This window comes from Pseudopipra pipra, chromosome 1 (genome assembly GCF_036250125.1).
Source record: "Pseudopipra pipra isolate bDixPip1 chromosome 1, bDixPip1.hap1, whole genome shotgun sequence".
In the NCBI taxonomy this organism is placed as follows: Eukaryota; Metazoa; Chordata; class Aves; order Passeriformes; family Pipridae; genus Pseudopipra; species Pseudopipra pipra.
In genome coordinates, this window is record NC_087549.1 from 110,134,240 (window position 1) to 110,157,706 (window position 23,467).

Below are 23,467 nucleotides of genomic sequence, written 5' to 3' on the forward strand. Positions count from 1 at the left end.
CATACTCTGCTACAGCTTTCATCTCCTGCCTACACACTTTTTTAAATTGGGGTGGTTTTTGCTTTGTTTTGGGTTAGGTTTTTTTCACGTAAGAGATATTAGAGCAAAACAAGGAAAGTGCCTTTGGAGAAAACAAACAAGGATACACTAAAATTATGATCATGTGTGAGCAGACTAAGGAATTTATTTTACAATAAAACAACATTAAAACTAAAGAGGTTTGGAATAAATGGCCAAATCAAACCATTTTTATTTGCAGCTCTTTACAATATGGGCAGACATGGACAGACCTAGAAACAGGAGTTATCAGAGAAGTAACATAGGAACATGACTTAAGATTGGCATTCTGGATGAATTTGAATGACAACAAACTCTAGACCTAGAACAGTGCAGACAGAGTCAGATTAGCGAGAGTACATATATGAGTTTGCATGTCATACAACTGCACCTGTAACATTACAGCTGCTTTGCTGCTGTGGAAAACAACCACTACATTGTACTTTAATAAAAAATCAGAAATAAAAACGTTCAAATTACATTAAATCAATTTATATGAAAACAGAAATCTGGGTATTCACTACTGTGACAAAGGAGTCTAAGTTTAACATTACTGAGACACCCTAATACGCTGTCATTGTCCATGGGATATTTAGTTTATTAATTTGTCCATGGAATACCAAAGGCTTTGCAAAAAAACTTGCAGTGTGAAGGCTGTATCAGGTTCTCTGAACCCTTTAAGCACTTGGTAGAGCAGTGGACCCAAGTCTGTTAAAAAAACAAACCAGACACAACTCCCTAGGTCAGAGTGTGAGACTGATATTCCCAATTAGCAAATTTAAAGGGGTAAAGAAAAGGACTAGATTTTGCCACCAAAAGGACAGGCAGAGAAGGACTCCAGGGTAGTCTCCTATCAGACAGAGAAAGACACTGCTCCCTGACATGGAAGCATTCGGCTGAGTTGCTCTATCATCTCTTAATAAAATTCAGACTGTGTCTGAAATGTCACATCGGAGTGGCTGTGTCCTAGGTGGCAGAAGGCTCGATATATTCACAGAAAGGAAAGAACTATAGCTTCTTTTATTAGATAAACCAAATTAGAGGTACACAGAAACAAGCTTCGCTAACTACAGAATAATTTTTCTTCCTGTAAGATGAAGAACAGAATCCTGGAAAGAAAGAATGTTTTTTACGGAATCTTAAGAATCTGTTTCAAAATCTAAATACAAGGATAAAACTTGAAAGTTTAGATGTTTTCATAAGAAAACTAGGAATAAATAAGAGGAAATTATGTTTCAGATTTCTAAAGGGCAATTCCATGAGAAAAAAAAAATAAGTGAGAAAAAAAGTGACCTATTAAAAACTTCTGTTGCAACTGGATGATAGAAGAAATTCCACATCTGCAGTTTTAGAAGAGATCAATTTCCCTATTGCATTCTAAGATCAGTCTTATTTTTTCTTATCAATGCAATATGCTTCTTAAAAGTTCTTAACTGGAAATAGATCAACTGCAAGTGAATTCACAGATATAAATATTCATTTATTCTAATTTTTTCTAATATGACCTACATATTAGAATACATCAGCAGAATAAAGATACTACACAGTTATACATTTACATGCTTGTCAAGTCTGTGAAATAAGTTTACTTGAATTTATTTTTGTGTTTTAGTGACCTCTGGTGGTTACATTCAAAGGAAACTGCTGTTCCCCAATTACCTGAATAAAAACTTTAAAAAATCCCCAAAGCACTAATCCTTCAAAAACCAACAAATTAAAGGCTTTTGACATACAGTATATGAAAGTTCACTTTAGCCTTTAAAATAAGGATGAGGCTTCTTTTCTTACTGAAGTTTTTCTGCCTCTTTCAGGGCTTAATGTTACTACTACTTAAAAAATCATTTTAGCGACAACTAAAAAAGTTAATGGTGCAAATTCAACCTCAAAGATAGAGGAACTATCCTTAAGTGATAAAAACTGGAATGAAAATTTGATATAAATACCATGGTACAGGAAGGGACTAAAAATAATTTCAGAACAGCATCTTCACGAGCTCTCAACTGACTTTTCACAAGTGGGAACAAATTTTGGAGCTAAAACAGATCACCTCTATTTAACAGATGAAAAAAGCAAAGAGTATTAGAAGTTACTAGGAATGGAAGTGGAAAGAAAACACAAAAAACCCCTGTCAATAGATAGATCACTCCTGTATCTTCAGACTGTAAGACCTGAATCAGAGTCATTTTAGATTATGTTGTTCTGACTAGCTACAGGTTGATTTCGACACTTCCTAAATCACATCAGCCACCAATTAACTTCAGCTGGAGTATCAGCTGGCTCAAATAAGAGGATAAATTACAGTATTATATTAATACAGTTTATGAGGCTGGTTTAAAGGTTTGCTTTGTGGTGGTTTTTTTAAGCATCACACAACATAAAATAGCTGACAGTTAACAAGAATGTTCAACAAACTCACAGGTTCATCTGGTTCCTCTGGAGGGAGCAGAGGGGAACACAACTTGGCAGATAAGCAATTCATAAATGACTCCTTCCTACTTTTCCTATAAATGAACTAAGTTTTGTGTACTGCCCACAGTTATTTGATTTTAGATTTTTAGATATTAGATTTTAGATTATTTGAAGACATGAAAATACAGGATTCAATTTTTTTCCTCATTCTAATTTTGTGTAAGCACTCTAAAATCTTTTTAATTCAGAGATATTACTTTGTGAGAAAAAAATCCGAATGAACGCCATTAAATAAAGCATAGTACATGCATTTTGAACTCAGATTTGTTAATTTAAAAAATAAATCCTTATTTTCTTAGTGAATGTATATAAAAACTAATTTTAATTCACATAAGAATGGGCCTAGTCTCAGATTTAACTTGATTTTTGAAGTACATGAATACTTATAAAAATGCTAAATTTCATTTGTGAATAATTTTTATGTTCATATAAAAAACCCACTGAAAACATTTTGAACAAAATAATATTACAGCTCAGTGTATAACTACTTCAATCTATTGCTTTTAAATACAACAGGTGAGTAGGAAACGTGTTTTCTATGGTGGAAACTAGGAAGCTGGAGAAACTATTAATGAATATAGTAGTGCTAAGGACCTTAACAAACACCTGAAGCCAAAAGCTGTATGAACATCTCAAAATTACTTTGGAGTATTTTCACTGGAACTTTTAAAAGTTAAATATCAAAAAAAAAAAAAAAAAAATCGGTCACATACAAGAGTGCACTTAAATTGTGACCTGGAATTCAACTGATGTGCAACTGTCAGTATTGAAAGATGTTGACCAAACTTCAGTGATTGTAACTATAAGGACTCTTACCCCACTTTGTCACTTTATGAGACAAACAGGTATGAACTATAATGTTTTGAGTTCAGCTTTCACTACAGAATTGAAACATTAAGCAACATAGCAAAATAATCATATTGTTAATATTCATTAAGAAGAAACCAGAGGGACCTAAAGCAACAAAATAGCCCCATTTCCAAAATAGTCAGATATTAACCAATAACTGTATGTTCCTACATGCCAGATCTGCACAGCACAGAGGCATATTTACAGCTTGTGTTTAGCAGTTGGGTCTCACATTCAAACACCCATTACATTCAAGTTCTGGCTTCACCTTATGAAGCAGAAATACTGTCACAGTCACACTTTAAACAAATAATAAATAGTACATTCTGTCAAGATTTCTCAATCTGTGTGCATGTGTCACATCCAAAAAAGGACAGTAAGACAATTTTGTCTAATCAATCTTCTGCATAAGTCAACTATTGACCATGCAAAATGAAAAAAGAATTAAAAATACTTTTCTTCTCCAAAGAAAATTACTTGCCCTTCATTACACATACTCTTCAAGAACTGTGAGGAATCTCAAATTACTCCCATCTGAATTAATTTTTTGGAAAAAATATGCCTAAGTATCAATTGCACTATTTTAATACTAATTATAATAATTAATTTCAGGATAACCAAACAATGGCAACATTTTCTTCTTTCTACACACACACAAGAAGCATGACATTGACTGATTTTATGAAAAGGAGAGAAAAAGGCTAGAGTTTTTTATTGGTGGGTAGTTCAGCCACAGGTTAGTACAACTATATAGAATGAGATCATAAATTTACACATTTAATTAATTAATTATATTCCAATTAGGCATCTGAGGAAAAACTAAAGCAGGGTTCAAAACAAAAAAAGCTGTGAAAGCTTCTGACATAAATAGTAAAAGCACTAACAAAACTCCCCGATAAAAAAAAAAAAAGGTTAAGTTACCTCAGAAACAGGTACATTTTCTCCAAGTTCAGATGTGTGTAATGCCAGTAAACCAATCACTCGAGCAACTTTAGCACGTCTGCGTACCAAATAAATATTTTGTGGGTGCAGAAAAACTATTTACAAAATACAACAAAACCAATCATGTCTCATTTATATTTTATGCAGGTTGCTAAGGGCAGGAAATATCTGATGTCCTATTTACAGCTCGGATTTCCTTCTTATTATTTATGGGATTTTTTTATGTCAACAATTAATTCAGTATTTCAGCTCATTTTAGCAATAAATTCATGCATAAAGACATTTCTTTAGCATGGAAGAGTGAAGATTCTTTAGTTTGTTAGTCTTACTAATCTGTCAGGCTCACGTAGAGTTTTCATATAACATAGAAAACACCCATAGATAATTTTAGACTTCTCAGCTGACAAAATAGAAATCACATCTGTATCAGCAAATTAGTTTTAAATGTTTCATTAAAGAAAAAAAATGGAATAACAAAACATTTATGAAATAAACAGCAGAGGGCACTATCACATTGAAATATTTCTGACAGGTGTTTAAAATAAAGCTACCATTACAGTTATTTTACTCCTTTATGGTATGGAGTTGGCTTATTCAGTGATTTTAAGTATCACTATTTGTTACACTACATTATGTAACTTCTAGATTAAATTTTAGAGATTTTCTATAATCTTTGGTCCTGTAGAATAGCAATATATTAATTCAATGCTGAAAAAATTCCATCTTATATTCACCATCATACTGCCAGTCAGATACCACAGCAGTCTGACATGCTAAAACACTCCTCAAATAACCTGTTAATGAATATCTTTAATAAAATTCAGTGACAATTTTGAATTTGAACATATTAATTTAAAATAATTGTTACTTACATATCCCAGCTGGTGGCTGCACGCAGCTGCTGCATCAATATAGGAAACTATATTAAAGCAGACAAATAAACATTAGTGAAGTTCAGTGATTTGATAGTTCCAAATGATAAAAAAAAACCCAAAATATCCATAATTTCATAAAAATGTATTTGGATAACATTTGTGAAGAGTATTGTCACAGACAAACATGGTAGATAAACACTGATTAAGGAGATAAAGATAAAAAATGAAAAAGAGATAAAGATAAAAAAGGAAGGAAAATACAGTTCTTTCTATATTTTTGCCTCAAACTAAACTGCTAAATGTATATCAGCATTAAAATGAAAAAACAACAGTTTTTCATTCTGAATAACACTATGCAGCAGAAAAAAGTCTGATACTTTCACCTACAAAGACAGAGATCATCATATAGCATTACAAAAAAAAAATTTAATAAATTAATTTTGTGAAACTGGATAAAAATAGTTGGCAAATACTAGAATAATGAATATTAACATGTATAATCAGCCCCAAAAGAACCAAACTCATAATTACTAATTCATTTCTAAAATGTTCTGTTAATTGGCAATTCAGTTACTGGATTAATGTTTCCCCCCACCAAATTCTCCAATGATAATGGAATACACCTTCCAGCAATTCTTTTTCCTGCTTTCACTAGAATGCTATGGTACAAGACCTACCACTTCTTCCAACCTAATGCTTTTCATTGAATTTTTCTGGCAGTGCAATTTTGTCTTTAATATCTCTATATCCAACAATGACACATGAGCTTATGACTTAAGTGCATTAGTATAACTGTAGGAGAGCAAAGCAGTTTACTTTTAATTAAATAAAATGAAAAGTGCTCATCTCAGGACAGCCTCTGTGATGCCTTTACATAATGACAAAAAAAAAATCTATTTCTCTCCAGCACATGCAAGAATTTTGAGAAATATATTAAACCACTACAGAGGATATCAGTAAAATTGTTTGGTAAAAAGTGGTTCCTGAAAGGTGAAATGAATATTTAGGTATACCCTAAAAGAGACTCTTCAGAGACCCTCCTCACTGTAAGCACTGCTTACTGAAAGTTTTACTGCATGTTCTTTAGAAAGTTTTTCTTGCTATTCTTCACAGACATATGGCCAAATAAAAGACATATAGCAATTCATACATGAATTTTTTCAATATTCTCTGTCATTTACGATGATTTACAAAGACTAATATTTTATCATATGTTATTTCACACTCTCCATCAAGGTTAGTTTTTACCCCAACACGTTCACTAATACAACAAAACTATATGTAAATGTATCTGAAATGTAGGGCAAAGAATTAGTTTCCCTCAGCATTTTTAAAACACCTGACATGGAACATAGTAATTTTTTGTCAGTACATCAATGATTTCTTCAAACATAACTAAAAGTAGCTGATTTTTGCTACAACAGCAAGTATGTAAACCATGTTGATTCTTTCAAAGCTTTATTATTTACCAGCTGAGAGCTCATTAGCCTGCTTGCAATCTCCTTGTGGACAGCCAGAGTACACAGATAGTACAGTAAGTTCAGTTTAGAACGTGCTGCTCCTGTGTTCTTCTCAGTGGAATCCAGCAGTGAGCATACTCTTTTCAAGAAGTTATTCCAGTCCACATCTTTCATAGATGATAACTTCTCAGCTAAGAAGCAAACAAGTAGTTAAAGATAATGGATCTTTGATGCTCCTTTAACACTCTCGAAAGTAACATCAGCATGAATAAGTAAGTTCCAAAGTTTGAATCTAATTATAATTTTAGTACTTAAAATATAAAAGAAGCATGTTATAATTCATGTCTGAAGATTATAGAAATAAAAAGGAAGCAAGAAGAGAAACAAATGATAAAAACAGAGCAATGAAAGCTTCAAAGCATTTTTGAAAGTGCAACCCTGCTAAGTCCCTGGACTTCATTTAAGGAAACATTATATTTAGGAAAGGTTGTCCTTTATCATTACTAATTCTTAATAAGAAAGTGCACTTTCATTAGAGTAAACTTGAGGCAAAACCTAATGAAAGTCAGTGAAATCTACTCAGAATCAATAAACTGAAAATGTGTATTGTTACTCATATAGGTAAGCACCCACTGAGTTAAACTTCAGTAGTATCAAAACACAGATGACTTCAGAAGGAACACAAAGAAATCAAGCCACTAGGACAATTAACATAAATCCCGTGGTTCAATTCACTGACCAGTGTACATGAATTGAGATTTTTCACAAACTTCCTTATCAGTCTCAACAGTTAATTTCAATCTAGCAGCCATACATTCCCTCAGTTTTGGTTAGTTATTTATTAATAACTTATCTGCCATCCTGATATCTCCACTATAGAATATTTAAAAGCACGTTTTCTGTATTTATGTTAATTTTACACTTAAGTAACAATACCTACTAATGCAGGCAATTATAATATACATTAGCAAAGGTGAAAAGAGGTGTGGATTGCAGGTATTTATCTTAATTTTTCCATACTATCTTTAATCATTACTGATGAGCAGCATCAAATTCAGTATCTTCAAAAACAATCAGAAAGTTGGCCAGAAAAAAGCTACAACTCTGAAAGCATTACAACAACAAAAAACCACTGTCTCATATTAAATAATACTGATAACAATAGTAAAACATATCAGAACATCAGTGTGATAAACTACTTAAATGTAATATGAAATATAATACTTCCCTTAGGCACTTGTATTGGATTTTTTGATGAACCAAATTAAAAATATTTTCTGTTACTACAGTCTTGATTGGGAGACTGGGGGACATTAAATTCCTTTCCAACTACAAAATTTCTTCAGCAAATTAACTCTCCAAGATACATATTTTATAGAAAGAAAAAATTAACTCTTATGCCTAGGAAGAGGTGCTATGGGAATTCCAGAAGGACTTCATATGTGGTTGGTATCCCTCTTCAAGTATGGTGAACTGTGTAATACTTCCTTAAAAAGACTAGAGTAAATTTTCCAGGGGAAGAAATGATTACACCCATGACAATGAGCAGACTTTAGTTTTCAGAAATAATAGCACTCTTTCTAGACATTACAAACTAATGATAACAAAAAAGCAAACCCAAAACAACTCCACACTATCGTTTGGGACATGATTGCCATAACAATTCATGATTCAAGGTGGGATTGGCAAAGCTGATCAACACTGTACACTTTAAGATCCTCTTTCCATTTGCTTCCCTTCCTTTTTAACATTTTAATATATTTAGTTGAATATTTCAGTTAAAATATCTCAGTTGGAAAAAATCCACTGTTTTGCCCACACTAAAACAACGATGACTCGAGGACTGTCTCATTGCAAAAGTTTTTCAGCACAAGCTTGTAACCGAAGAAGGCAGAAGAGAAAGGAATGTCATGTAACTCATGAAAAGGCTACTCAAAATTGGTCTAGCTAAAAACATTACAGAAACAGTTTCAGAAAAATTATGAGTTCTGAAACTGTGATGGTTTATAATCTACAGCAGGAGGCTACAGGTCTTGTGATAGCGAGTTACAGCAACACATGCAGAACTTGTTAACAGCTTCAGCAGATCCATACCTGAATGTGCTGGTACATGTAAAGTTTTTGAGTCAAATCTAACTGACACTTGCTTTATTATCTGGAAAAATAAACAAACACATTACAACTAGTTTTAATACATTTCTGGAAAATCTCTAAGTAGCTAAATGTGAGAATACAAAGATGTAAAATTTGTACAGGATGGGTGTACATACTACTTCTCTTTACTGAGGAATTTTCCATTGTTTTCTGGTATTTATTCCTTCCAAGCAAATATTGGAGATTTAACTCTATGTTTTTAACATAATTATATTGCTAGTGTTTCCATTTAAGTGATTTTTAAAATAGGATTACAAAATGATAGGATTTTTTCAGTTTACATTTTTATCTTGCTTGTATGTAGAAAAACACTTGTATTTGGGTTTCAAAAGCTACAGAAAGGAACTATGCAGGTGACAGCTCATAAATGTTTCAGCAATTCATTTCCATACAGCAAATACATATATACACTAGATCATTATAGAATATAAAAAGTCTTATTATCAACAAGTAATTGTTCATAAGGTATGGGGATTTTTTTCCCCCTCGTGAAACATCATTTTCTGGCGCATCATGAAAATGGATGACTGCTCAGTGACTGAGGATTTGAGTGTGATTTTCAGTAAATAAAGCATACAGAAAAGGTAACTGTGTAGTGGAATTTAGCCTTTGACAGATGAAGTCTAAGTGTAACAAGAGAGCTATTTTCGAAAAAAGGTCTTCAGCTCCACAGATCTGCAGAATACAGGGAAAATTTACAACGTAAGCTGACATTTCAACTTTTCAGATTCTGCCAGCATCTAGTAAATCCTTTTGCATGAGATTAAATTGCAAGCTCTTCAGCTTTACCAGGTGTCAGTATCATCCTTCAGTCTGAAGTGCAGACTGAAGAGTCATTGCCAAGCAGGCTATGACTCTGATTACATGTCCCTGGAACTTAGCGGGCTATTTTGCATTAATTCTGAGTCTGCCATTGCATGGTAAGGAGATTAGTCTCCATGTGCACATCAGTATGTACACTTACCCCTAATCTCCTCTCTTATACTTGTAATAAGAAGAGAAGCTGGGAAGGACTAGGGCTTTGTGTCATTGTCCTGAGATAGAACTGACAATTTAACAGTGGTAGCATTCGAACACTTTGAAATTCTCCACTGGTAACAATGTCCCTCCCTTGAAACATATTAAAACATTATTATTTGGTAGTTATACTACCTAGCTGTATAAGACCTCTAATTTTTGAAAGTGTTAGGAAATCCATTAAAACAAATCAAAAGAATTGTTAATACTAAAGCAACACAGCAACTAAAAGCCATAAGACATTCTTAATGAGATTAGATGTTCATTTCCAATCAAAAATGTTGCATTCTCTGCATCTGTCACTTACTGAGTAAAGTTGCTAAAACAGTTGCATTTTTTTCTAGCACAGAAACAAAAGGAAGACTAAAGGGGCTCTTGCCTATTATTCCTTCTACCAGTAATGCCCATAAATGCACATTACACTGTCACTGCAGTGCAGAGCTCTGATTCTTTTTTGGTTCACTCTTTGCTGTCAAGCAAGTGTCAGTCCCTGCTCAAGAGACTCATTACAAACTGTTATCACATTAGAATACGTATGACAGAAATAGGATGGACATTTCTTATAACGACAGGTGTTCTTTTGGAGAGAAAATGAGTTCAAAAACATTATCACATCTGAAGTTTAAAGAATAACAAAAGTTTTTCTGTAAAGGTCTAACTTATAATCTAGAAGGCTTCTTATATGGCCTTGTTTTGAGTATACCAAACCACAGTTTTGGGCTCATTTAAGTAACAGGTATCAAAGGAAGTTATCAGAAAACAAATCTACAAAAGCACTGAATGCAGTATTTAGTAGCTTCTATTTCTTGTAAGACATTATTTAATATTATTATTCAATCCCAAAATAACTCATTCCTCCAAATTAGCAACACAATAGAATTATACAGACTGCCAAAAAAATTGCAGGAGAGCTTGCCAGATGACTGGGTGTAACTGCTTTAAAATGAGAACTGTAAAATACAGGAAAGGAGTTTCACCCTGATTAAAAATTTATCTGCAAAAATAGCCCCAGCCACAAGTTCCTGAATCTTATATTTTATTTTGCTATACCTTTGGATTGTCAATGATTGGCGTTATGATAAGATCAGATTCAGTGTAAATGAGCTCTCTCAATGCTGACTCCATATCCTGCTGACTTGAGCACATATTTTCAGCCTAGAACAAGAACAAAGATTTTTTTTTTAAAACTTTTTTGCACCAAAAAAAAGCTTCTTCATGTTTATTCCCAAAATGTTTCGTTTCAAAATTATACTATGCAGTTTTGCCATGCAAACAACATATTCTAACTTACCTTTCATTTATGTAATAGTAGATAGGACCAATTAAAAATCATAAGAGAAATATATTGGAAGAAACAGCAATGGGTCTGAACTGCAGACTGACAAGAAAGAAGATAACATTTTCCCTTTTATGCACTGGGGCAAAAAAGGAGACTAAACATCTTTCTTAGCTCATACATCTGGACTTCTGCAAATATATTTTTCAAATTACTTGCACACTGTAGGAACTGATTCCCTGCTAATTATGGATTGAGAAGAAACTTGATTTTGCCACAGATGCCAGGCTATAATTCTAACTATAGAGATACCATCATCCCTTAATATAAATTTTGTACTCACCTTCTTCAAGCATGAATCTCTTTGTGGAAAATTTTTGATTGGGGCAGCAGTAGCATCACTTACTTCTACTGCAGTGCTAGTTCTAGGTGTGGGACGAGAACTTAAAGAAAAGAAAGAAAAAAATAATAATAAACCAATAAAGACTACAGATTAAGTTTCATTGCAAAGTGCTTTTTTGCTGCTCTTTTGAAACTTTCATGCCATACAGCAAACTTTCAAAGCTGATAAACATAAATGAGGCTATGCCTGAGCCACCAACTAGACATGAATTTTCTGTCTTTAAATGTGTTCTGACAAGGTTAGGATTTGTTTACCAGTTAAAAATGGGAAGGTGGTATTTTGTAGTTGATGTTGATGTTAAATGGATCTAATTTGATTATTTTCTCAGCAATAATCACTCTCAAAACTGGATGCTCAAACATTATATTCTGAATTCCTAATAACAAACAAGATACAAAGAAAATTAATGTGAGAAAAAATTGAAATTTATTTTATGTTATTCTCTTCTGACTGCTAGCTCTTGGCTAAGACTGACTAAATCTCGTGTAAAATTGTGAACTAGGTTTACCTTTAACTTTTTCTTTTTAAAATCCTGTTTGCAAACTAGAAAATGAAGAAAGAAAAGACCAGAATACTGCAAAGTTGCAATTTTCATAATGCTGTTAGTGAACTCGGGTTTTATAGGATATATTAATGCAAAGCATTTAAAATCAATGTTAGAATTATTAAAATTGGCAGGCCAGGAAACTAGTTAAATCATCAACTTCAAATGAATGTGTTTTCTTCATTAGCAGAAAGTAATAGACACATTTAGCTACAAATCAGCTTTATTCATTAGAAAAAGCAACTAAATTAAAAATAAAAACACCAAACAAAATTAAAAATACTCATGAAAATCAATGATCAAATGACTAACATAATGTTTCTAATCTTCCATCTATTTTCAAGAGAAACTTGGGCACAGCGAAGGAATGCCAAAATATCACCTACATAAAACTACATAAAATGTCCTCATTCTTTTGGTAAAAAAAGTATATCAGGATGTGCCTGGAAGTTTAGACAGTCTTAGTTTCTAAACAAAAAAACCTTATGATTTCTAGCTAAGAGGCCAAATAATTATTCTAGGTTACCACATCCTTCAAAATATGTAGATTTGATAAATATACTTTTTTTCAATTAATGCAACTGATTTGCTTTCATATATGTTTGAGATACAGAAGATATTTCCTATTTTTCCAGTTCTCAGATGGTTTCTCAGTTTAAAACAAGACAAGAGATTGTTAAATTGAACTATCTGAAATGAATAAGACTTATTCCATTTGTATACAAAGAAGCTACTGCTGTTAAAAGCTGAGTAACCCCTCCAGCAGCTAAGTAAATTCTGGTGCCAAGTTGCCAGGTCAGCAGCTTCCTTTCACTTCAATGTTTTAATACTTTAGTAGATAACACATGCTGCTTTCAGAAGTTAGATCATTGAAGCAAAGACGGTTTACAAACAGATTTTTTTAAAAAAAGTTTGCATTACATTTCAAATTTCATACTTAAACTAATGTGCTTATCATAAATAAAGTATGTTGTTAAAAAACCACTATCTGGATTACATGCTCTTATACTGTTTTTAATGTCATTGTAGCCTTTCTTTTCAGCAGATTGCTAAAGCAAATGCTATTTGAAATTACTAATAGTATGTGTTTAGCTGTGATGACAGAATTTATAAGTGAGATGAGAATTAACACTTTATAAAACCAACTGAAATAACTTTTGTATACACTATCATATACAAAAGCCCTATTTCAGGTTATGCAAGAAGCTTGAAAGAGTATTTTCAAACTGGAATATTTCTTCTTCATGACAATAAGAAAAGTATCTATTTCATTAGGCAATCTTCTTGGCTTGAAAACTAGTACCAAGTTCCAGATTCAGGCCTCAACTAATACAAATCACTATTTTTTTTTTATTTAATACCCATGCAGTACGTAATAGATTGTTACCAACAGCTTGGGAAGAAAGCTGCAGGTAGAATTTATTAGTGGATCTTATGTTGAATGCTTATTCTTGTGTATTCAAAGCAATCATACTCAAAGCCTATTCTCATATATATGAAAAAGAAATAAATTCTTCTGTTTAGACTGACAGCTAAGAAATCAAAAATTTACTTCCAAAAACAGTGTAATAAAGCCAGATAAGCTTTAACTACACACACTGCTTTTGCAGCTATTCTAATATTTTAATATTAATTAAAGTGGTAATAGAAAATTCAAAAGGAGACATGCACAATGTTACAGACAGAATAATAAAATGTCTGAAGAGACAGTGGGAAAAAAACCAGCACCACAAATACAGGATTTCAAGGGGTTTTATAACTGTTCTTTAGGTTTTCATACCTCAGAAGAAATATGGATTCATTTGATTCACCATCAACTGCACTTTTGGGGCGCAATTCAGTCTGAGTTTCTACTGAAAAGAGAACAGGAACTTGCATTCAGAGGTTAAAATCAAATAAAACATACAGATGTTGGTAGGATTGATAAAAATAAGTGAAAAAATAACATAAGAATATTACCTATTTTGAAAGAACTGCTTGGTAGTTTAAGATCTGCTCTTGAAGATGACAGGTTATCTAGATTTTTATGAGTATCCACTGACTCTTTCGTACTCCAAGACACTGATGACTCTGTATCCTCATTGCTGCTTAACAGAGGATAGTAATTACAGACTTAAAAAAAAGAGGGATCATATGGATTATTTTTTTGCAATTGTTAGAATAAAATTTAGCTGTCATTCTCTAGAACATACTATTTTAATATGTGTTACATACATTTTTTATGTTAGTAATGGCAATGATAAGAAACAAGTTTAAAGAAAATGAGCAGGAGAATATTAAAAATTCTTTCTCTCACATTAGAACTTACATGGAAGACAGTAGAAAAGTTAAATTATTACCCCATAATAAAAGACTTGTAAAGAAATATTAAGAGCATTACAGATCATTCAATCTTCACAGGAAAAAGTCATAACAAACCTACCTCTAACAATGAGGTCGGTAGCCTAGATTGAAGCTACTTTTTTGGTGGGTTGTTTTGATTTGGTTTGGTTATTTTTAAGATCTGGGGGTTTGTTAGTTTTGTTTTTGTTGTGTAATGATTTACATGTCACACTTAATTGCAAGTTTATTGGTTGTGGTTGTTCGGGGTTTTTTTAGCATGCCCCTCTATTATTCAAATGGAACTGGGTTATACAAATTTCCTGAAGGCTCTCCAGGATATCAAATATTAATCAAATCCACGTTGTGAAGAAAATAGATACATGGGCCTCACAGTTGGAAAAGAAAAAGTACTGAGCTTCTTTAGCATGTCAGGCCAATGTCCTGCATTTGTCATAGTTGTCAATTAGTGCATTTATCAGCAGATACGTCAGAGGCATTAGAAAACCCTCAAGAGTAAGGTCAAATAGCCCAATATTTCATAGGAGATTAAGATTCTTCTGATTCTCTGAAAATTCTTCAAAAGTGAGCACTGAGATGGAGGTCTTGCTAAAACCATGAATAAATTCTTACTTTGTGGTATAAACTGTAAATATTAATTTCTTCTATGTCTTGCAGGGGAAAGCAGTAATAAAATTAAAAGACAAAGAGCTGCATCTCAAAGTAGAATAAACGATAATTACAAAAACACTGCAGCACTGGTATCAGAAACAGGTATTAAACAACATGAGAGAAAATTTTAAAGTAGACATAACACAAAAACATTCAACATTCTAAAAGAAAACTACTTTAACATTAGTTCACTAGACTAGAACGTGAACTGTTCACTAGAGTAGAACATACCTTTCAAATATTTAGAACAACGTAACTTAAAAGTCAACGCTAAATATCCTAATTCAAAATTAAAAACAAAAAAAACCAGCAAGGTAACAGGAGTTCTGAAGAAGCCTAATTTTTTAATACACAGAAACCATTTGCACAAAAGGTTTGTGTATTTCTGCATATATATAGCAGTGTAGAGTATTACAAATTTAGAAAAAAATCCCAACTATTAGATTAATGCTTTATGTCATAAGCAAAGAATATGGGTCAGCTGCATTTGCAAGATTATAAAGCTCAACGACAGCTCTAAGATGCTGTACTGATAGGCTTTGTGATGCTCTAAGCCTAATGCACAAAAATAAATGAAAAACTCACTAGAAATAAAACTGACCCATTCTACAAAAGCTTTCAAAACAAAAATTGCAAGTCAAATTCATGCAACAATGTTATGTCATATATAAACAAATAAATAAAATTGACAGCAGTTAGTTCAGAAGCATATTTTAACATATTCTGTAGCCAGAAGGAAAGAGTCTGTTGAAGTGAATGGACAGTGTAATACACTAATAGGACAATACAACTCCTAAACATCCAAAACTGCCCACTGAATAGTGTAAAACGCTGGTCAATAATACATGAAAATTCTAAGCAAAATTTCAAAAATGATAAAATTTACAGACAAACATAATAAAGTATTTTTTTTTATCTTTGCTTATATTTATTACAAAAGAAGTCTTTCTGAAAGATTTGGTACCTTGAGCTTGTGCCTTGATTTTCTGCAGACTCAGTACCACAATGGAGAAGGGATCCTTTCCAGAACGGATGCTGCAACAGGTCTGTCCAATTCAGCCTTTTGAAAAGCAACAAACAAACTGAAAAAACAGTGGCAAAGTACAACAGCTCCACAGAAACATACCAGACTAGGTTTTTAGCCCAGTGACACCACAGAGCAATTAATCCTGTTGTTTGCTTTTATTTGGACAACAAATAAGTTTTCTTTCAGGACGAACTTTTTACCTCGAGTCAGAATAGATAATTCACACAACAGAGGTATGAGGATAAAAATGAAGGAAACTGCATAGTCAATCCCACATGTAAATTATCTGAGCTACTCTGTAAAGTACATCAAATTATTTAACAATGTAGCTGTATCACCTATAAATCAAAGTCTGATAAAATAATTGTGCCCACTGCTCTGGAAAAGCAAAGCCATCCAATTCTAAATTGCCTATCATTCTGCTACACTTATCTATTTAGCACCAGCTATAAAAATATAAAGACACACTTAATGAAAACATTAATTTTGTATATATTCATATAACAAAAAGCACAGTTCGTTGTTCTATATGAGGGATTACATTTTTTTTTTTGCATTCTTTGTCATCTACAAAATACTATACATATAGTATCATAGTAATTATCTTCTCCAGAGGTAACTACATAAACAACTGTCATGGATTAGAATCTTACCTTTTCTGAGGATCCTTTTGAAGCAACCCATCAAGCAAACTGATGAACTCAGCAGAAGGTTTGTGAAAAGCAGAACCTGTAAACAGAAGCACTTGTGAAGATCAGCAACGGGCAGCAGAACTGTCGCCCAATGTAGACCAAACAATTATCTACAGATCATGCTAAAAATGTTCTTAATAGCAATCTCATCTGAAAAAAACTAAATGTATAAAGAATCTTAACTATACACGCTTTGTATTTCAAAGGATCCTCAAAAAAACCAAACCAAACCAAAACCAAAACAAACAAACCCACCAATTTTCAGTTGTCAAACTAGTTAAAATTGTAACATAAAAAAAAAAGCACCCTCCAATTATCATATAGCCATTAGAAAGAAATAAAGTGGAGTTAAAATCTGCTTAAACTGAAATTAAGTTTCCTCCAGCAATAATTTTCAGAGGACCATTGTTGAACCCCACTATACAAAAGAGTTTCCAAAATTCTTATTTTACTGAGAAAAGACTCTACTTCTGAGAGTGCAGAACTGAGAAAGGCACTTCACCCACTCTGAAAAAAAAAAATCTCTCCTAGAATTGAAAGAAATAACAACAGTTTTAATTCTGCAGGTTACCATTTTCAAGTACTTTACTATGACTGAAAAGAGCCACTAATATTTAAGGGTCTGATGCCCAGAACGACCAAGATCAAAACTTCCATACCACTAGGTATATTTAGTGTTAACAATTAAAAGTAAATTATGTCTGTCTATTAAAGGGGAAACAAGAATTCATCATTAACAGGGAAAAAGTTCTTATGAAAGGAAGGCATTGCTAACATTCACTTCAGACAACTAACTGATTACTGCAATCAGCCTCAGAAGAAATAGTGCAAACAACCTAGCTTTGTAATTATTACTCTGATTTGATTCATTACAAAATAACAGAACCTCACCCTCTGGTCTAGGTGGCAATGGATCTTCACATAAAATCTTTTCAATTAATTCAGAAAAGCTTTCTGAGAAGAATGGTGGTTTTCCTACAAACAAACAGAAGTGTATTTCACAGATTAGGCAAACTTCAAAATGGCTGTCAGGTGATGGCAATGATATAGCATGAGCTCATGACATACCACGAGTTTTCCTAAGAAAACATCCAAAGAAATAAACACCTTCAAGCCTGAGTGCTATTTATCAAGTTCTCTTCTCAATTTATATTCAAAACCTTGCATTAAATTCTTGTATCATGAACAGCACAAGAAACCACGGATAGAAGAGGCACCAAAGATGGCTTGATGGAGATCACCATGATAGCCCTGCATGAATCAGCAAGGATATAATAGGAAGAGGTCTAGGCAGAAGTCTCAATATCTGTGTTACTGTGTTGATCCAACAGATCAGTATATTGTTTAAGATTTAAGAAGGTTGCAGCGTAATTCTCTTTGTGATGAAGCTTTCCTTTCAGCTGCACCAACTGGACACTTTATCTGCAGAAAACCAAATTACTCTAGTTTTAGAATAGTGAAACAGTTTTCTCTTTCAAAGCTTGAAATAATGCACTCAGAGTTCAATACTGAGGAGATTAAAAACATTACACTGTCAGAATTCAAGGGCTGCTATAATTTTAAACCATAGTATTTAAACCATACATGTTGGTTAGTCTTGTTGTATTTAGATCACAGTCAACAGGACAACTTAACAGTACTACTCTACTTGATTATTTTATAAAGATACTTTTTTTGTCTTTTAAGCACAGTTAGTATATTCTTCAAGAAATCTTTAAAACCTGTCTGAAGTTTTTCTGTGTCTTAACTTCCCTAGAAAGTTAACAAGAATTTACTCTGGGATCATGACCTATGTTTCCATTATAACAGATAATAAGTAGATACACAAACTTACAACCTGAGAACATTTCATAAAGCAAACATCCCAAGGACCACAGATCACTGGCTTTGCTGAAGTCATCCCCCTTTATTGCTTCTGGAGCTGTGTACAATGGAGAGCCTACAAAATACAGTATGTATAATGCACTTAGATTATTCATTCAGCATTTATCCTGTTCAACACTTTAAACTTTGTCTCCAGACTTCAGTGAGTTAGGGGTTATCTTCACTTAGTATAAGAAAACTGAAATACCAAATGTAAGTAGTTTCAAAGGAACTTCTTTCCTAAACTTTAATTGGATTATGTAAGATTATAGATGCTATTTTGTTGTTCATTTCACTTCTATTAACCAAGCTGTCTTGTGCTACACTTCTCAAACACAGTGATTAATGCAAAGAATGTTTTGATATGCTTTAACAGCTTCCAGGACCAAGCAAATTGAGCAGAATAGTAAACCAATATCATTCTCATATAAGCAACAGAAATCATTATGTTACATCAGGTTTGGGATTTTTTTTAAAGCCATCCAAAGACATAAACCTTCATGAACTCAGAAAGTTTTGTTACAAAAAACAAGGCAGGTAGCCAACCAGATCACTGATCTAAATAGTTATAGCTATTTTCACACTGAAACACTTTGAAAACATCACAAATGATAACATCTTATTCACAAACCCCCCTTTTGTCTTGATACAGAAAAAAGAATATACAGTTCTTATTTCTACAGTTCTCAAAAATCTCTTAAAAAACTACACATGTTCAGTAGAAGTGTCCATTCCATAGTCCTTTAAAAAGTTTATTTTAGACTTTTTTGTTCTTGGGTTTTATTTTTTTAAGTGACAAAAGGTCATTACCATACATATCAAAACAGCTGTTCCAAAAAGCAACAGAGAAGAGATGAGATTTGTATTTCTTCTTGAATAAAGTTCTGGTCTTGGTCTTACTATTCCCAGTGTGGACTTTCAGAAGGAGATAGCAAAGTATTTAGAGAGCTTTCTCTGCTCTTATAAAATATTAAGAATTATTCCATTGTTTCCAATAACAGTAACTGATATGCCACATCACTATCTTGGAAATAGAGGTCTGCGAGATGCTCCAAGATAAGGACTAAGAAATGATTCAGAAGACTAAAAACAAGTTTCTGAATTTTTTCTTATTCAATGAAAAAATAACATAGTATTTGCAGTCTACTGCATTTGCATGGATCTGCCTATCGAAACTGAAGCACATTAACTTCCTCATACTTTGAAATGAAATTATCATTCTTAAAGGTAGCCAAACAGTTGACCTCAAACTACAAATCACTTGTACCATTTGCATCAAAAAGGACAACGAAAGCACAGCAGTGCACTCTCCAATGAAAGAAGCAATAGTTCTGTGTTGTTCTTGTGTATATATTTAATATGAACTTAATGGAATTTAGTCCCAGACCTTACAGAGAGCATCTGCAGCAAAGGCTTTTTAAAAGTTTATAAATAATTCCATAGCTCAAATTTTTCTGAGACAAAACAGGATTAATTCTAAATCATTTTTCTTTATCACTTATTTCTTCACTCTCCAATTACTGCTTTATAACTAGAGCACAAAAGATAGTAAATATGTGATTCTTTCTGCTACTTCCTTTGAATCCTTTTTTATTTATTTTAATACACTGTCTTATATCAATTAAATACCAGAAATACAATTTCCTTAGTAAGGCAAGCCATTTCCAGTTTGAACTTTGAGCTTCCAAAGCTTTAGTGATTTTCTGTAGTTTTCATCAAATAGCAAATAATAATTTAGCCTCCTTAGCAAATCCAAACCAAGAATTAATATTTTCAATTAAGTAGTTACATTGAAACACTTCAGATCTCATTCACATACTCAGTTTAGTGTTTGTTATTTTTGCATTTGGGAGGTTTTTTTAATCCTTGAAATTTTGCTCCCTCTTTTTTTTTCCCTACAAAGAAAAAAATCAAGAAGAGTTTATAAAATAACAAAAATATGTTCAAGACAAAAAGATTATATAATAAACTGTAATGCAGTTATTTCACGTAAAGCTATAAAACCGATTTAAAATTAATTATCTCCAGGTATGCTATGTTGGAAGTTTATTCTGAAAGTTTGATACAATCTATAATCACCTACATATGAGCTTCAATCCAAAAGAAAACTTGGAGTCAGGAATTGTTAATATGTCATATATTTTATGACAGACTGAAGCATATTATTTTCCAGCTCTTAGTTAAACTGTATTTATGAAATAGAGAATTATTACCATACACTTGTAAATAGTTTCTTTCTACTCACTCACACGTGTTGTTCCACCTGTAAGTTACGATCTCTCTGAATAATCTTACTTAAGAGCTAAATTTTGGGTTTGAGCTTACTTAAAAAATTCCCCGTATGCAGGATAAGTTAAATCCGTTTACAGAAGATGTACTGAACATGCTTTCCCATTGCAAAGACACAGGGAAAGACATTAATCTTTACAAAAGATAACACTACAGAATTAATTATTCAGTTTTAGGGAGATGATCCTGCCCCTCTACTCAGCCCCAGAGAGGCCACATATGGAGTGCTGTGTCCAGTTCTGGTCTCCTCAGTACAAGAGAGACATGGAGCTCCTGGTGTGATTCCAGTGGAGGGCTACAAAGATGATTGGGGGACCAGAGCATCTCTCTTACGAGAAAAGGCTGAGGGAGCTGGGCCTGTTGAGCCACAGGAGAGATGACTGACTAAAGAGGGGGAGCCAAGAGGATGGAGCCAGGCTCTTCTCAGTAGTCCCAAGCAATAGGACAAGAGGCAACAGGTAGAAACTTATGCACAGGAAGTTCCACCTGAATATGAGAAAGAGCTTCTTTATGTGCAGGTGACAGAGCACTGGAACAGTCTGCCCAGAGAGGTTGGGAGTCTCCCTCACTGGAGATATTCAAGAACTATCCGGATGCAATCCTCTGCCATGTGCTCTAGGATGACACTGCTTGAGAAGGAAGGCTGGACCGGATGACCCATTCTGGTTCCTCTTCCAACCTTGCCCATTCTGTGACTCTGTGATTCTCCAGACATTTAGAAAGCCCCCACCAAAATGCTAAACAACTATTGTATTTCAAGGTCTTCTCTCCAAACTACTTCAAACTAAGTTTTTCTCCAACTTTCATTTTGTCTCTTTGGTAAAGGTTAATTTTGGCTAGTAAAAATATTGTACCTCGAAATCTCTTTTTCAAGTATCCTTGTGGAGTACTTTCACTAACATCTTCACCTTCTTCATTTCCAACTAAAGCATAAAATTCTTCCAAGTTTTCACCATCCACTTTAGCCAAGCAAAAACTACTGAATTTCAAAGTGCCAGACCCTTCCAGCAGAATCTAGAAGAATAAACAAAATCCAATATACTAGTACGATATACTATACTGATGATTGCTGAAATTTCCAACACAAAGTATAAAATAATTTATTAAAAAAAAATCACAATTTGAAACCATTTAAGTACATAGAGATGATCACTATAATCAAAAACACTGAAAAGCTTTTTTTTTAAGTAGTGCCAATAACTGACTTTTTTCTTACAACCAAAAGTATCACAATAGAACCCTTAAGAGTTTAAACGCGCACTTTCGTTTACTTATTATTAAATCTAAATAAACAATTATGTTACTAGAGAAAAGAAAGTAAAAGTAGAGTAAAACTGTATAAGAAAATAAAAGTGGAGTGAAATCAAACATGGCTTCCTTTGAGGGAAAAAAAGTGAATTTTTCTAATTTTATCTGGCAGAAAATTCCACAGATTTAGTCCAATGGTGATGAGAGTTTTCTCTGGGCAGCCATCACTTATTCTTGTAACTAAAAACTTCATAATCCCAAAAACTTTATTTGGAGAAATAGCCCATTCAATCAGAAGCAGGGAGCGGGGCATGGAAGCAATCTTAACTTTAGCACTCTACTTTCTGTTCAAAGGAATACTTTACAGCAACATTCTTCTTTGGAAGACTACAGAGTCATCTCCATTATGTTTTATTCATATTTTTTTAGTTCTTTTGGACCCATAAATGACATGAACTGAGTAGAATTGTGGAAGAATTCACAGAAGAAGGGCAACTTGATCACTAGTAGATCAAGATCAAAAACAATTACTGTTATGCAAGAATATTTGCTTATAGTCATATTCTGGTGACTACACGAATTAAATATGGTCTTTGGCAAACCTCTGCATAAATTACACACACATACACAAAATGAGAAAATACATAAAGATTCACATTTTTATGCAAGAATAAGATGATAATTTACATGGCATCTGGAAACAATATAGAAGGTTATTAACAAAGACAGTTTAATTAACTTTAGTCCCCCATTAGCATTTTCTATGACTGCAAAATATTCTGCAGCATGATAGAATAATAATGAATTTATTCTATGTCCAGTGACAGAGAACTAAAATCCTTCATTAAATTAAACCAGTATACCAAATCAAAAAGAACCTATCACATTGTATCAGATATACAATAGGGAAAGAATCAATTAGATCATAAAATATTTAAGCTATAGACTTGTCTCTGATTGTCTTCACATATATTATAAATCTCAACTGGCCTCCAGTCTGGGGTAAACTTCTTCCAAACAGTAGAACACAAATAATAAAACAAATGCTGATGGCATGCAAAGTAACATGCAGTGTTCCCTATAGATAATACTCTTCCTTACCTTTCCAGGCGTTAATTCACAAAAGATAATTCCAAGCCCATGAATATGGTATAAACCAGTAATCAATTCAACACCAAATTCTCTCACTACATCTTCAGGTAGATGTTCATCTTGAGCAATGACAGATTCTAGAGAACCACCTGAAACATGTTTACACATAGTTAGTAAGTGCATATAAAGAAGATGTCATACAAGTAATTCCCAAGGACA

General features: G+C 33.0%; 1 protein-coding gene across 14 annotated transcripts in view; it reads right to left on the bottom strand.

The window, feature by feature from the left end:
- Nucleotides 1–23,467, bottom strand: part of ULK4 (unc-51 like kinase 4) — a 227,206-nt gene that overhangs the window by 196,376 nt on the left and 7,363 nt on the right. For 10 of the 14 annotated variants that reach the window (XR_010434260.1, XR_010434256.1, XR_010434261.1 and 7 more), the window contains 14 exons: nucleotides 23,258–23,397; nucleotides 21,763–21,922; nucleotides 18,594–18,695; nucleotides 17,648–17,731; nucleotides 16,718–16,793; nucleotides 16,002–16,097; nucleotides 14,006–14,133; nucleotides 13,827–13,899; nucleotides 11,443–11,542; nucleotides 10,874–10,978; nucleotides 8,747–8,807; nucleotides 6,662–6,843; nucleotides 5,190–5,236; nucleotides 4,297–4,375 (listed from right to left, as the gene is read on the bottom strand). Coding sequence is in view for 5 of the 14 variants with exons in the window: in XM_064670841.1 (XP_064526911.1) it covers nucleotides 4,297–4,375; nucleotides 5,190–5,236; nucleotides 6,662–6,843; nucleotides 8,747–8,807; nucleotides 10,874–10,978; nucleotides 11,443–11,542; nucleotides 13,827–13,899; nucleotides 14,006–14,133; nucleotides 16,002–16,097; nucleotides 16,718–16,793; nucleotides 17,648–17,731; nucleotides 18,594–18,695; nucleotides 21,763–21,922; nucleotides 23,258–23,397 (1,433 nt within the window). In the remaining 9 variants the exon portion in view is untranslated. The remainder of the gene's footprint in view (nucleotides 1–4,296; nucleotides 4,376–5,189; nucleotides 5,237–6,661; nucleotides 6,844–8,746; nucleotides 8,808–10,873; nucleotides 10,979–11,442; nucleotides 11,543–13,826; nucleotides 13,900–14,005; nucleotides 14,134–16,001; nucleotides 16,098–16,717; nucleotides 16,794–17,647; nucleotides 17,732–18,593; nucleotides 18,696–21,762; nucleotides 21,923–23,257; nucleotides 23,398–23,467) is intronic. The other 4 variants (XR_010434257.1, XM_064670850.1, XR_010434258.1 and 1 more) reach the window with 3 other exon arrangements.